The sequence below is a fragment of the Salmo salar genome, chromosome 09 (assembly GCF_965601325.2).
Source record: "Salmo salar chromosome 09, fSalSal1, whole genome shotgun sequence".
NCBI classification, from domain to species: Eukaryota; Metazoa; Chordata; class Actinopteri; order Salmoniformes; family Salmonidae; genus Salmo; species Salmo salar.
This window is the reverse complement of record NC_138299.1, coordinates 71,511,739-71,526,297: the sequence shown is the minus strand read 5'-3', so window position 1 is coordinate 71,526,297 and position 14,559 is coordinate 71,511,739. Positions and strand designations below refer to the sequence as shown.

General features: G+C 43.1%; 1 protein-coding gene across 2 annotated transcripts; it reads right to left on the bottom strand.

Moving 5' to 3' along the window:
* Positions 1-3,452: 3,452 nt before the first annotated feature.
* Positions 3,453-9,387, bottom strand: LOC106611646 (uncharacterized). 2 transcript variants are annotated; one of them, XM_014212069.3, is made up of 4 exons: positions 9,114-9,387; positions 6,662-7,569; positions 6,475-6,558; positions 3,453-6,120 (listed from the first exon to the last, which is right to left on the bottom strand). In XM_014212069.3, the coding sequence occupies exons 2-4, from the start codon at positions 7,551-7,553 to the stop codon at positions 3,686-3,688; spliced, it is 3,411 nt and encodes a 1,136-aa protein (XP_014067544.3). In that variant the 5' UTR covers positions 7,554-7,569; positions 9,114-9,387; the 3' UTR covers positions 3,453-3,685. The 2 variants fall into 2 exon arrangements, with proteins under 2 accessions (XP_014067544.3, XP_014067545.3); XM_014212070.3 differs by having other exon boundaries at positions 9,107-9,235.
* Positions 9,388-14,559: the final 5,172 nt, after the last annotated feature.

Here is a 14,559-nt window from a genome sequence, read left to right as displayed (position 1 = left end):
CAGGAGACAGGCCAGTACATCAGGAGACGTGGAGGGGGCCGTAGGAGGGCAACAACCCAGCAGCAGGACCGCTACCTCTGCCTTTGTGCAAGGAGGAGCAGGAGAAGCACTGCCAGAGCCCTGCAAAATGACCTCCAGCAGGCCACAAATGTGCATGTGTCTGCTCAAACGGTCAGAAACAGACTCCATGAGGGTGGTATGAGGGCCCGACGTCCACAGGTGGGGGTTGTGCTTACAGCCCAACACCGTGCAGGACGTTTGGCATTTGCCAGAGAACACCAAGATTGGCAAATTCGCCACTGGCGCCCTGTGCTCTTCACAGATGAAAGCAGGTTCACACTGAGCACGTGACAGAGTCTGGAGACGCCGTGGAGAACGTTCTGCTGCCTGCAACATCCTCCAGCATGACCGGTTTGGCGGTGGGTCAGTCATGGTGTGGGGTGGCATTTCTTTGGGGGGCCGCACAATATACTTTTTAAACGTATTAGTAACTGCAGAAAATGTAAGAAATGGAAAGGAATCGCACACCAACAACTTTTTATTTAGAAATGTAGAGCAGAAAATGGTACATGATGTTTGTTTTAAATGCACAACAAGGTTTTAAATGGCCAATTATTTTCAAAGTCTTGGGGACAATGTCCAATAACTCCCCACTTTGGTGACAGTATTAAAGTTTGTTGGCAATTATTGAATTGAAAATTCTTCACTAACTGCAAACAGTAAATGACGGGTATAGGCTAAAACTTCAAATAATAGCCCGGGCGTTAATTTAAAAAAATTCACTGAACACAACCGCCGCTTATTAAAGCCAGGCTTCTATTTCCCTAATGCTCACAGCTTTTGCTCAATAAAATGTTGGAAAGACATCCACACTGTTTGCGACCAGTATAAAAATAACAAATCCATCGCAGATCAGACTTGCAAAGGCTGCCTATCATACACCCCCGATTTTGTGCTTCAGCACCATGCATTTTATATCGCGTTTTATTTTTTGATGGCACCATGGCTAACAATGACAGAATTCTAAAATTGTTTAAATGCACATGACTGGGAATATCAGAGCTGTGTCCTCAAATATGAAAAGGGACAGGCGGCTATTTGAGACTGCATTTAATTGACGTTTTACGGTACATATGATTACACAATATGTGAATGCAAAATGGTTACAAAGAATGAACAACTTTTCCTACCAACTAAAAAGCACAATACAGGAAGTGAAAAAAAAAAATAGATCATTTACAGTGACACGGAATCTAACCATCTAGATAAGAGTGCATCGGGCTAAATTCGACCAGTTTTCCAGGGAACCCTGGTACTATACTATGCCTTCCAATAGTCAAACTCAAAACATAAGTCTTTAAATTTCTATACCTTCTCACTTTGGCATCATACCCAAAACACAATATTGCACTGAATTTACTAAGAGTACACATGGCATTTTTATTAGCTAAGTCTACCAATCACCTCACAGAACACAGAACTAGATGCAGATGAAATAAGTTTATCACTGATGGCACAAACAGGCTAAGCTTTGGAGGCACAATTCTGTAAAACATGAGTGGGGTGATAACTGCGAGAAATCAAGTTGATGGGTTCGATCTGCAGAGTAATCAAACAGTTACAACTAAACTTCAAGGAATGGTTATAAAGTTAGACCGTATAACAACAATATCATTGAAATCAGACCTCTTACTGTAGGAAAATGTGACTCAATTAACAAAGCTACACTGTTAATATGCAAAAACATCAAAACAAAACCAGAAAATAATGATTGTCGAAGGCAAAAAAAAAGAATGTAGAACTACCGGTATCTTCACAGGGTCAACTGTAAAAAAAAAAAATCTTTGGGCATTTTCTGAAATCTAACGCGAAACTGATAATGGCAAAGTTTCAGATGTGTGCACAAACATCCATTTCACAACTTGTTTTCAATGTTAGCGGTCCATTCTCTATCAGTGATAGCAACATAGTATACTTTTCATCCTGATCTTAAGTTCTATAGGCCTATACTTTTCAAGGGCCAGTAACACCCATATTAGTTGTGCATTTGTTAATGAGTAGTACGAGTTTTCTTTTTGTATGACTAAATGTACTTGGATATAAAAAAAGTGACAACATAATTCAAACATTAACGCAAGAAACAATTCTATACACACTTGTGCTGGATGAACCCAAAGAAACCTCGCCCCATTTCATATTTCATCAATTCGACTAAGAGTCATGAGTCATGGCAATTAACACCTATAAAGTTTTTGTGATGAAGAGACTAGTTAGTCCATTGTACAGATTGATAAGATGTATACAATGTTTAAAAATAAATCTATTGATGTTATCAATAAAATAAAGAAATCAAAGTAGTTGTCATGTGCTCCCTAAATGGTGGACTTTGAACATGCAGTCCTCGTCCCCATTTCGGAGACAGGTCGCTTCACTGGAGTGGACTCGCACAATAGGAGTGAGAGCGCCATTATTCTCTGGGTTATTTGGCATGGACCACCTGGGTCCTTCTAATCTTGTCTCCCTAGGGTTTCTTTGGTTCTTCATTGAAAAAGTGTAAACACTTCCTTTCATAATTGATTTACGGTTGTTGTTCTTCAACGGGGCTGATGGTTCTTCTATAGAAAACTCAACCGGTTTGTGAACTAAAAAAAAAAGTGTAGCGATTTCTTGAATATCAACCACTATGCAAAATCCAGGTAACTGCCAAAATAAAGGAAACACTCGAGCAAATGAGAGATACAAAGTATATTGAAAGCAGGTGCTTCCACACAAGTGTGATTCCTGAGTTAATTAAGCAATCCACATGCCATCATGTTTAGGGTTGGGGTCATGTATTAAAATGCCCAGTTGCCCCTTATTTTGGCTATCATGGCTAGAAGAAGAAATCTCAGTGATTTGAAAGAGGGGTATCAAAGCAGCATAGGGGGTTTAAAGTGTTTTTGTCTCAGTCACCAGATCTCAACCCAATTAAACATTTATGGGAGATTGTGGAATGGTATCTGAGAGAGCATTTTTCACCACCATCAAGAAAACACCAAATGATGGAATTTCTCGTGGAAGAATGGCGTCGCATCCCTCCAATAGAGTTCCAGGCAGTTGTAGAATCTATGCCAAAACGCATTGAAGCTGTTATGGCAGCTTGTGGTGGCCCAACACCTTTATTTTGGCAGTTACCTGTATATACAACGCTATTACAGAATGGTTAGCTTTTAGTTAGTTGCATAACCATATGAGATTTACAAGCAAAAAAAAATGGTATCCCATATTTTCATAATTTCTCAGCCAAATGCCAAACCATGAACATTAGGTTTTGGACCTCACATGGTGTCAACTCACATATCCTCTATGATTTCTGTTTGAAAACAAGAACTGTAGAATTTATAGTCAAACAGTCTGGGAACCAATACATGAAAGCCCAGACACCAATTATCAAATGAACTAGTCTGCCTAAAGCTGGTATTACAAAGACGGTCAGATAGTTTTAGGCATACCATAGAATATTCATATTTTATACAGCAGTAACCGTGAGCACTAATGCAAGGTAACTGAATATCTGCTGTTAATATGTTGACACAGACAACTATACATATGTTTTATAACAGGGGGAAAGGGTCAAGCAAAATACACCGCTGGAATCAAAGCTCCCTGCTCTGCAGGCACTCACTTGTCCGGCTTGGAAGCATTGTCAAAGATAATACACATTCACCAGGTGCCGATTCAGGTGCCGACGGAACTCCGCCTCCAAGGGGAAGCTACGGTCACAGAAGACGCACATGTGGTTCTTGAGTTCAGTTGGAGTCGGAATCTCTTCTGTGGGAGTTTCAGGGTCATTGGCCAGTTTACCCGCGGCTGCCGCCAGCCCGTTGAGCCCTGAATCGTCACTGCCCTCCGAGGCGCTGTCACTGATCTCACTTCCTCCGTCATGGCTGTGGATGCCCTCGTCTTCCTCGGTTTCAGTAGGCTTTCCTCTTGGCCTAGGGAGCTCCAGGGAGGGTGTTGTTGGTGTTGATGGTTCTCCCTGTGCCCGTCTGAAATCGCGAGAGACGTCACTTTCTATGGGAGATGGGGACTCGTCGGTGCTACTGAAGCCTTCAGGAGTAGGAGTTTCCTCTGCTTTGTCGGCGACCTCAGCCTGCTCAGCCTGTGGGGTTGTGTCCTTGGTTGGGGATACATTTTGCCGTGCAAGGTTGTTTTCCCCATTACTGGGCCGTTCTTCTGCCGGGCTCTGCCCAGTAGATGTATCCAGAGATGGGACAGTCTCCTGGTCAGATGCCTGCTGCTCTTCCTGTACAACTGTTGGCTGAAGCTCTGTGGCAGGACATGTTTTGCTTTCAGGGGGGCTAAAGGGGTTCTCAATGATGGAACACACCTTGTTCACCTTCTCACTGGAAGCCTTGGTCTCTCCAGGGCTTGCTTCTTTCTTGTTGCTCTTTTCGGTCTTTTTCAGCTTTTTCACTACAGGCGAGTACATCATCTGGTCTACTGGGTCCTTCTGCTCGGACGCTGGGCAAGGCTCAGTAGTTTTGCTTCGGGGGGTACTGGCTTTTGTTTGTGACTTGTCAGCAGTCTTGATTTTCAACCGTTTGGCCTTAATGTTGGTGCAGGCCTCATCAGGAGATTCCTTCATTGATAAGTCCAAGGCCTCTGTAGTTTTTCTCTTCACTGGCTTCGTCTTGCTCTTCTCTCCTTGTTTTTTCACTGGTGCTCCCAGACTTTGAGGCGCTTTTTCAACAGTCTTTTCAACCACTTTCTCATTTTTTTTGGAAGTACTCTTCTGAGATTTTATTGCGTTTTTGTTCTCTTTTCCTTCTTTCTCATTCTTCAGTGTCTTCAGCTGCTCTTTTTTCTCCTCCTCCAGCCTCTTGTTTTCCTCCTTCGCTTTCTCCATATTCTCCCTCTCTAGCATATCTTTCTCTAACCTCTCGACTGATTTCTCAGCACTGTCCTCTTCCAAACCCGCCTTTTGAACTTTTTCCTTTATTTCGGTCTTATCCTGAACACTTGTTTTCCCAGTCATCTGTTTTTTGGGACTTCTCTTAACTTTATTGCCTGCTATTTCAACCACAACTGTGGTCTCCTTCCCGCTCTCCTTCAGGGCAACATTCTGCTTTGTTTTCTCACTGTTCATCTCTGTACTCTTGCGTTTCAGTGTTACCTTTTTCTCTGCCTTGTCCTTTGCCTTTTTAGGTATCTCTTTGACAGAGGAGATGTCACATTTCCTGGGGGTCTTGTCCATTGCCATGCTTTCTACTGCTTGAACAGGGCTAGGTTTGCTGCTCTTCTTGGTCTCTTTGACAGGAGAGTTGTCACATTTCCTGGGGGTCTTGTCCATTGCCATGCTTTCTACTGCTTGAACAGTGCTAGGTTTGCTGCTCTTCTTGGTCTCTTTGACAGGAGAGTTGTCACATTTCCTGGGGGTCTTGTCCATTGCCATGCTTTCTACTGCTTGAACAGTGCTAGGTTTGCTGCTCTTCTTGGTCTCTTTGACAGGAGAGTTGTCACATTTCTTGGGGGTCTTGTCCGTTGCCATGCTTTCTACTGCTTGAACAGTGCTAGGTTTGCTGCTCTTCTTGGTCTCTTTGACAGGAGAGTTGTCACATTTCTTGGGGGTCTTGTCCGTTGCCATGCTTTCTACTGCTTGAACAGTGCTAGGTTTGCTGCTCTTGGTCGAGAGATTGATAGGGCTTGATTGTTTATCAGCTCCAGAGATCTCTGGTCCCTCCTCCTCATCACCATCAATTGCTGACAGCTCAAACTTTGCTATTCCATTCACCATGGCGTACTCATCTGTGAATTCATCAGAATCAGGTTTCTTGACACGCAGCTTGACCTTTGACACATCCATTGCGATCTGTGGGCAGCCAGGGTGTCTAGACTTGATGTGATATTGTAGGTTACACTTCTTGGAAGCAGCATACTTGCAGACAGGGCAAAGGAACTGACGCGGGTTGAGGTGGAGCTCCACGTGCTTTTTGTAGTTGCTGCGGTCAGCCGTCTTGTATGGGCAGTGGGGGCAGCATAGGGGCTTGGGTCCATTGTGAACCTGTCTGGAATGGCGTGTCACCTCATGCTGATTGGCAGCCAGGTAGTTGCAGCGGTCACATTTGAAAGGCCTTTCACCTGCCAAGAAAAGCAATGTGGAAAATGGTCAGTTTAGAGACATTTTAACTGCTGTTAACATCAATGGGAACACTGGCACACATTTCATGCAGGGAAGATGGACCACAATACAGAGAAACAAGCAACAATTACAAGTCGAACACTAAGCATCTCACAGCACGTATCGCAAACCACTTTACCGTTCTTATCCAAAACCATCTGCTCCAGCGAATGCAACATAAGGAGAAAAAGTTGACTATGAGAGGAAACCAAAACAGAGACCTATATCTAGGCACAATCAATCATATTTGTGTCACATAATGGAAATATGTACAGTCAGGCCTCTTTGTCATGTAGCCTGTGTTAGACACTCACCCGAGTGTGTTCTCATATGCCTGGTAAGATGGGTCTTCTGGGAGCTTGAGTACTCACAGTACGGACATCGAAAAGGACGCTCCCCTAAAGTAGAAAAAACAGAGTTAGCTATACTGTTAAAAAAAATATATATCATAATTTGACCATTAAGTGCATACTTGGAGTGAAAAGGTTATATTTGACATACCTGTGTGAGTGCGGATATGCTGCACGTAGTTGTTCTTACGGTCCGAGAAATAGCTGCACTGGTTGCAGGTGAAGAGCTTACTGGGGAAATGGTTCCTGAGGTGCTTTTTCCAGTGGTACTGGCTGACAGTGGTATACGTGCAGATGGTGCATTTGTAGACCCTCTGGTCGTCGCCCTCCTTCTCGTGGTGCTTGAGGTGAGCCATGTAATGGTCGTATCGGTTGGTGTTGTAGCCGCAGCGCTCACAGCGGATCAGCCCTTTGTTGTTGGCCCCACCATCACCGCTCTGCGCCTCTTGATCTGGTCCCGCCAACGTCTCTTTCTCCCGTGCCTTGTCCCCCACCATGCGTTTCACTGCGATCATCCTATTGGCGCTGTGGATTTGGATGTGGGTTACAAACTCCTTCTCACACTGGGCCTGGTAGTTGCAGGGTTTACAGAACAAAGGTTTCTTCTTCTTAGCTGACTCCATGATCATGCCCAGACGTGTAGAAGGGGTGGTAGGGGTGGAAGGGCTAAAAGGGCGCTGGTCAGAGGGTTTGGACAGGTCAATCCCTTCTTCCTCCTCATCTATTGCCTCAACCTGGGAAAGGGCAGCCCGTGGAGACTCTGGGTATTCTACGATACACATCTCTCTCTCATGGCTATCGTAACTGTATCGGATGATGTTCTCGTCTTCACTATCGGAGTAGCTGCCGACAGTTTGAAGCTCCATCATCTCCTTCCCTTCTGCTGGGTTTTCACAGGCTACGTTGGCGAGCATGACCAGCTGCGGGGCCGGCAGCTCGTTGTGTGGAAGCTCAGCCAACCCCTGGGCATCCTCCGCCATGGGCATGCCAACTGAGGTGGAGAACATGACCAATCCCATTGGATACACTGTCTGAGAAGCCATGCTGACAGGGCTGTTGCTGTGGGTGATGAGAGCAGAACCGGAGGTCATGGATCAAAAAACTTCAATTAAGATATGTTTTCATTTTCAGAACTAAAATGCTAGTAGTAGTAGTATTAGTAGTAGTCAAAGAGAGTTTGAGTTTTAAAAGGCCTTCAAAAGACCAGACAACTCAAGTTACATACACTTGGTCCCAATTCATTAAAGTGATATGACTTGCAAGTTGTCCAAGCAACTACCAACCATGTCACCATACCTTCTCTGAATCAGTTATTTGGAATTTATAGCGTAGGATGTTTTTTATGATAATCCAGGAATGGTGCATCCAAGAAAGAAATCACAAATGTCATCAATACAAGTGTCAGAATAGATAAAGAAAGTATGCTAAACCAACACAATTACAGTACACCTTCATCACATTGATTCCTTGTCTTCATGCGGTCTGCTGTGCATATCGATGCGATGTACCGGTATGTGACTATATAACCGATTACAATGTTGTATGTATTCTTCATTTGTAAGAAATAATATTTATCTTTATTAAATGTAATAAAGAAAAAAATATTTTTCATATATATAAAAATGTAACACAAAACGACCAAAAATATACCACCACTTCAAAATGTATGTTTCATAACTTCATTGTGGGCCTACTTTTACTTTGACACAGTGCTTTGGTAAAATCCAGTCTCCTAGGCCTGTGTTTGCATGCACAGAAATTTGTGTTCGGCCATTTTGAAACAGCACCACCAACTTCGTCGACAGCGCCCAACAACTACAGTAGTTTGTCCTACATTCTAACTAGTATGAAGAGAAAATAAAAACTGGAAATACAAAAATACAATTGTGCACTGGGTTGTTTGATCTCCATGCCAAACAAAATATATAGGCCTAAGTGGTAATATCTACTAAATACTTAAACACAATTTACATATATTTACTTTCTAAGCACAAAACTGTGTAGAGTAGACATACTTTGTAACATGCTTGTATCAAAATAATCTAAAGAGAATACGATGACTAAAAATACCATTTCTGAGTTATAGCCTATCCACTAGATCTCAACAATACAAGTGGAAAGTTGCAGTATTTCATATCGTTAACAAATGAATCGATTGTTGATAAAAACAAACTTTTTATCAACAATAGTATTCCACATATCGCTATGTAAGCTTGCTACGACAGAGGCAGAGAATGTCGCTGTCCAGCAAGGCCCTCAAAACTTAACTCGGAAAACTAGTTTTGCGGAAGCGCAAACTCCGAACAATACAAAGTTAACTTGTATAATCTTGAACAATTTAGAAATAATGTGTATGTTATTAGTTTTATTTGAAAAACGAATCATATCATAAATAAAGTTAGGCGTGTAAACACTTCGAAGGTTTAGAACAGCGTGTTAGCCATGGTCCTGATCTCCGTGCTGAAATCAGCCCTGGACAGCGCCTCTCCCTTTCAGCAACCCCCACACTGCCTCCATTTTCAAAACTGTTCGTCAAAGTTAGTTTGTTAAACAAATTCAAAACAATAGACAATTAATATGTTTATTGGTTACATACATCTTACCGTATATATGTGTCCACTCCCTGTCGGTATTCGGTCAATATTATCGAAGTACTAGTACACAAAGTGTTCAAGGAAGAAGTTTCTGTACATTCCTACACATCACCCTGGCTCCGTCTGTTCGCAGGGAAGGCGGGCTGACGTCAGCGCGAGCTAGTGTGGCGTTTCTTGGTGCTTTCAAGACATCTGGGAACTTCTGGGAAAAACTATGTCAAATCATGACTTCGGTGATCATCAGGTCGGCAAGTCGGAGCTCGAGAAAAAGGCCGGAGTCCCGGACTTGGAATTCCGAGTTGGATGACGGTTCAAAAAAAAATTGGTCTTGAACGCACTGAAGTCGGAAGTCGGAGATTTCCGAGTTCGCAGTTGTTTTGAACGCGGCATCCACCCGGGGAGTCTTCGTTCCAAATCACAACGTCAAATTGGTCAAACAAAGCATGCTTGTTGTACGTTCTTCTAATAAATATGTGCATTATTATGTGAGTTATTATCATTTTCAAAAGTATTTGCCAAAATGTTTTATTCCGCTTATGAAAAAAAAATACAATTACACTGGGGAGAAAAACTAGTTACAAAGTGTCTACTGCTATATAAATCTCAGTAATACAAACATGTAACATTTGAATTAAATATAAAGAACATTTAACAAGTCAAAGTACAACGATTTATGAATAAATCATTAGTGTTTTTAATATTGGCTGGACTGGTTATTTCCTCAAAACTGTCCTGAAACATTGTTTACGTTATGTGTAATATATACATTCAGAATGTGTAGTTAGTTAGATCAGTGTCTTGCCAATAAAAAAGTATTGATCTTAATTGACATTTTTCTGTGTTTCATTACCAGGTATACTGGGGATAGCCCACACTGAACATGGGGAAAGAGATGTTGCGTAAATCCCGCAATATAGGTTTGTTCGAATTCTTTCCATACCAATATGATATAATTAGAGCGTTGGGCCAGTAACCGAAAGGTTGCTGGATTGAATCCCCGAGTGACAAGGTACAAAACTGTCGTTCTGCCCCTGAGCAAGGCAGTTAAGTTATGTCAGAGTATATACCAGGCCAAAATGCAAAAGAAAATGTATAACATGAGAACAACCCACACAGACTGCATTCTCTAGTCCACAGTGTACTGCTGCACAAAAACTCACTTTCGTCTGTTGTGGCTGTGGACCATGCCAGGAAGCAGGCTCTAGTCTGGGCATACACATGCCTTCACTTTTGAAATTGGGTCTTTGCAAATGTGTAGTCATGGGTCTGCTGAAAATGAAGACAGCTTTTCATCTTGATGATTGTGTTATTAGCAACACAAGGCCTCCAGGTCATGAATCACACCAGATGCATACATAGTTTCCTTGGGGGAGTGAGCATGTAAAAAAATGTAATTGACACAAACCCTCTGGTCATGATTGAATTATTCAGTCATCAGATAAAAAGCACATGTTTTTGCTATCACAAAATTCAAGAGAAATGTAATTATCATGGACAAAATGTATCACAAACCAATGGACATATTTTGGATTGAGTTTGAAGGCTTTAAGTTATAGGAGAAATCAATTTTAATGTTTATTTGGAAGATTCTGATATTTTGTTATATTTTGACCCAACTGATATGAACCCCGATAAAATGTTCATAGTTCATTTGTTTATTTTCTTGAAAGATTCTTTATTCATAAGATGAAGTTGGCAGAGAACAAAACCCTCTAATTTATTGAAGATGGAACTGAAACATTATGTTGAAAAAAGCATTAAGCACCAAAATACTTTATGACAAATGTAAATGTTCTTGTAATACCCCTGTCTACGTTAAGTTTATTTCCTTTTTTTGTATTGTGTTCGATACAAAAGTTAAAATACATATTTTTTAAAGTCAATGGATTTTATAGTTTTATTGCTGTCTGCCACCCGGTGGCGTTTGTGCGTTATATTTGACATGGGGACACTGTCTCAATTGAATTTTCACTGCACTGGCCATTTAATATTTCCTACCATATTTTGATATTTTTTTACACTGACAATTGAACATCATAGTTGTATATTATTTCCTTCTATCAAAGAGAAAAGATAATGTAAAGATAGACCAACTTCAGTCAGTCCAAGGGTCAAGGGATACCAACCCAACCAGTAGCAATTACAAGCAGACTTTTTTTGGCCTGTCATCTAACTACATGTACACACTCTTCTACAGAGGGCTAAATGGTGCTTTCAAGACAACTGGGAACTCTGAAAAATAAGAGGTCAAATCATAACGTCAGTGATCAATGCTCAGGTCAGAAAGTGGCAGCTCTAGAAAGAGGCCAGAGTTCCCGACTTGGAATTCCGAGTTGGATGACTGTTCAAAATATTTTTCCCAGTCAGAGCACGTTTTTCAGAGTTCCCAGTTGTCTTGAACACACTGAAGTCGGAAGCTGGAGATTTCCGTGTTCCCAGTTCCCAATTGTTGTGAACACAGCAAGAATACTCCTCCCTGTTGCTCACCTGGAAGATGCCATTTGATTAGCAGTAAGGGAAGAATGGAGAGGCCAGAGATAGCCAGACATGTAAGTTGGGTTTTGGAGAAACACCATCAGTGCGTGCTTTGCAAGGAATACAGCTGATGAAGGCAGGGCAAGAGCGAGGTGAACGGATACACGTGGTAATGGACAGCGAGGAAGAAGAAGAGCCGAGTGGAGTGGGAAGATGTGTGTTGAGGAAGAAGGCACAAATCATATTCTGCTGTCCCTGATGGCTCAGAACCTGACGAGAGTGAGAATAAATTACATGTGGTCAAATCAAATGAAATTGTATTTGTCACATGCGCCGAATACAACAGGTGTAGACCTTACAGCGAAATGGTTACTTACAAGCCCTTAACCAACAATGCAGTTTTAAGAAAAATACCTAAAAAAAACAAGAAATAAAAGTAACAAATAATTAAAGAGCAGCAGTAGAATAACAATAGCGAGGCTATATACAGGGGGTACCGGTACAAAGTCAATGTGCGGGGGCACCGGTTAGTCGAGGTAATTGAGGTAATATGTACATGTAGATACAGATATTAAAGTGACTATGCATAGATAATAACAGAGAGTAGCAGCAGCGTAAAAGGTGTGTGTGTGTCTGGGTCACCATTTGATTAGATGTTCAGGAGTCTTATGGCTTGGGGGTAGAAGCAGTTTAGAAGCCTCTTGGACATAGACTTGCGCTCCAGTACCGCTTGCAGTGTGGTAGCAGAGAGAACAGTCTATGACTTGGGTGACTGGAGTCTTTGAAACATTTTTGGGCCTTCCTCTGACACCGCCTAGTATATAGGTCCTGGATGGCAGGAAGCTTTGCCCCAGCGATGCACTGGGCTGTATGCACTACCCTCTGTAGCGGCTTATGGTTGGATGCCGAGCATTTGCCATAGCAGGCGGTGATGCAACTGGTCATGATGCTCTCGATGGTGCAGCTGTAGAATTCTTTGAGGATCTGGGGACCCATGCCAAATCTTTTCAGGCTCCTGAGGGGGAAAAGGCATTGTCGTGTCATTGTCGATATGAATGGGTGCGTGTTCGGCCCTCCTTTTCCTGTAGTCCATGATCAACTCCTTTGTCTTGCTCACGTTTAGGGAGAGGTTGTTGTCATGGCACCACACTGCCAGGTCTCTGACCTTCTCCCTATAGGCTGTCTCATCGTTGTCGGTGATCAGGCCTACCACTGTTGTGTCATCAGCAAACTTAATGATGATGTTGGAGTCGTGCTCAGCCATGCAGTTGTGGGTGAACAGGGAGTACAGGAGGGGGCTGAGCACGCACCCCTGAGGTGCCCCCGTGTTGAGGATTAGCGTGGCGGATGTGTTGTTACCTACCCTTTCCACCTGGGGGCGGCCCGTCAGGAAGTCCAGGATCCAGTTGCAGTGGGAGGTGTTTAGTCCCAGGGTCCTTAGCTTATTGATGAGCTTTGAGGGCACTATGGTGTTGCACGCTGAGCTGTAGTCAATGAATAGCATTCTCACATAGGTGTTCCTTTTGTCCAGGTGGGAAAAGGCAGAGTGGAGTACAATTGAGATTGCATCATCTGTGGATCTGTTGGGGCGGTATGCAAATTGGAGTGGTTTCCGGGATGATGATGTTGATGTGAGACATGACCAGCCTTTCAAAGCACTTCATGGCTACCGACGTGAGTGCTACGGGGCGGTAGTCATTTAGGCAAGTTACCTTCGCTTTCTTGGGCACAGGGACTATGGTGGTCTGCTTGAAACATGTAGGTTGTACGGACTCAGTCAGGGAGAGGTTATAAATGTCAGTGAAGATACTTGCCAGTTGGTCCGGGCATGCTCGGAGTTCACATCCTGGTAATCCGTCTGGCCCCGCGTCCTTGTGAATGTTGACCTTTTTAATTGTCTTGCTCACATCGGCTACGGAGAGCGTGATCACACAGTTGTCTGGAACAGCTGGTGCTCTCACGCATGCTTCAGTGTTGCTTGCCTCGAAGCGAGCATAAAATGAATTTAGCCTGTCTAGTAGGCTCGCGTCACTGGGCAGCTTGCGGCTGGGTTTCACTTTGAAGTCTAATAGTTTGCAAGCCCTGTCACATCCGACATGCATCAGAGCCAGTGTAGTAGGACTCAATCTTAGTCCTGTATTGATGCTTTGCCTGTTTGATGGTTCATCTGAGGGCATAGCGGGATTTCTTAAATGCGTCCAGATTAGTGTTCCGCTCCTTGAAAGCGGCAGCTCTAGCCTTTAGTTCGGTACGGATGTTGCCTGTAATCCATGGCTTCTGGTTGGGATATGTACCTACGGTCAATGTGGGGACGACGTCGTTGATGCACTTATTGATGAAGCCGGTGACTGAGGTGGTATACTCCTCAATGCCATTGGATGAATGTCGGAACCTTTTCCAGTCTGTGTTAGCAAAACAGTCCTGTAGCGTAGCATCCACGTCATCTGACTATACTTCCGTATTGAGCGAGTCACTGGTACTTCCTGCTTTAGTTTTTGCTTGTAAGCAGGAATCAGGAGGATATAATTGTGGTCAGATTTGCCAAATGGAGGGCGAGGGAGAGCTTTGTATGCGTCTTTGTGTGTGGAGTAAAGGTGGTGTAGAGTTTTTTTCCCTCTGGTTGCACATGGGACATGCTGGTAGAAATTAGGTAAAATGGATTTAAGTTTGCCTGCATTAAACTACCCGGCCACAAGGAGCGCCACTTCTGGATGAGCATTTTCTTGTTTGCTTATACAGTGCGGTCTTGGTGCCAGCATCGGTTTGTGGTGGTAAATATATGGCTACGAAAAATATAGATGAAAACTCTCTTGGTAGATAGTGTGGTCTACAGCTTATCATTACGTACTCTACCTCAGGCGAGCAATACCTCAACACTTCCTTAATATTAGACATCACGCACCAGCTGTTGTTGACAAATAGACACACTCTACCACCCCTCGTCTTACCAGACGTAGCTGTGCTGTCCTGCCGATGCACG

Coding starts and splice junctions, on each gene's coding strand:
- LOC106611646 (XM_014212069.3), bottom strand. CDS start 7,553: ATGGCTTCTCAGACAGTGTATCCAATGGGATTGGTCATGTTCTCCACC. Junction 6,559..6,661: donor GCATATCCGCACTCACACAG/GTATGTCAAATA, acceptor TTTCTACTTTAG/GGGAGCGTCCTTTTCGATGT. Junction 6,121..6,474: donor GCATATGAGAACACACTCGG/GTGAGTGTCTAA, acceptor TTTTCTTGGCAG/GTGAAAGGCCTTTCAAATGT.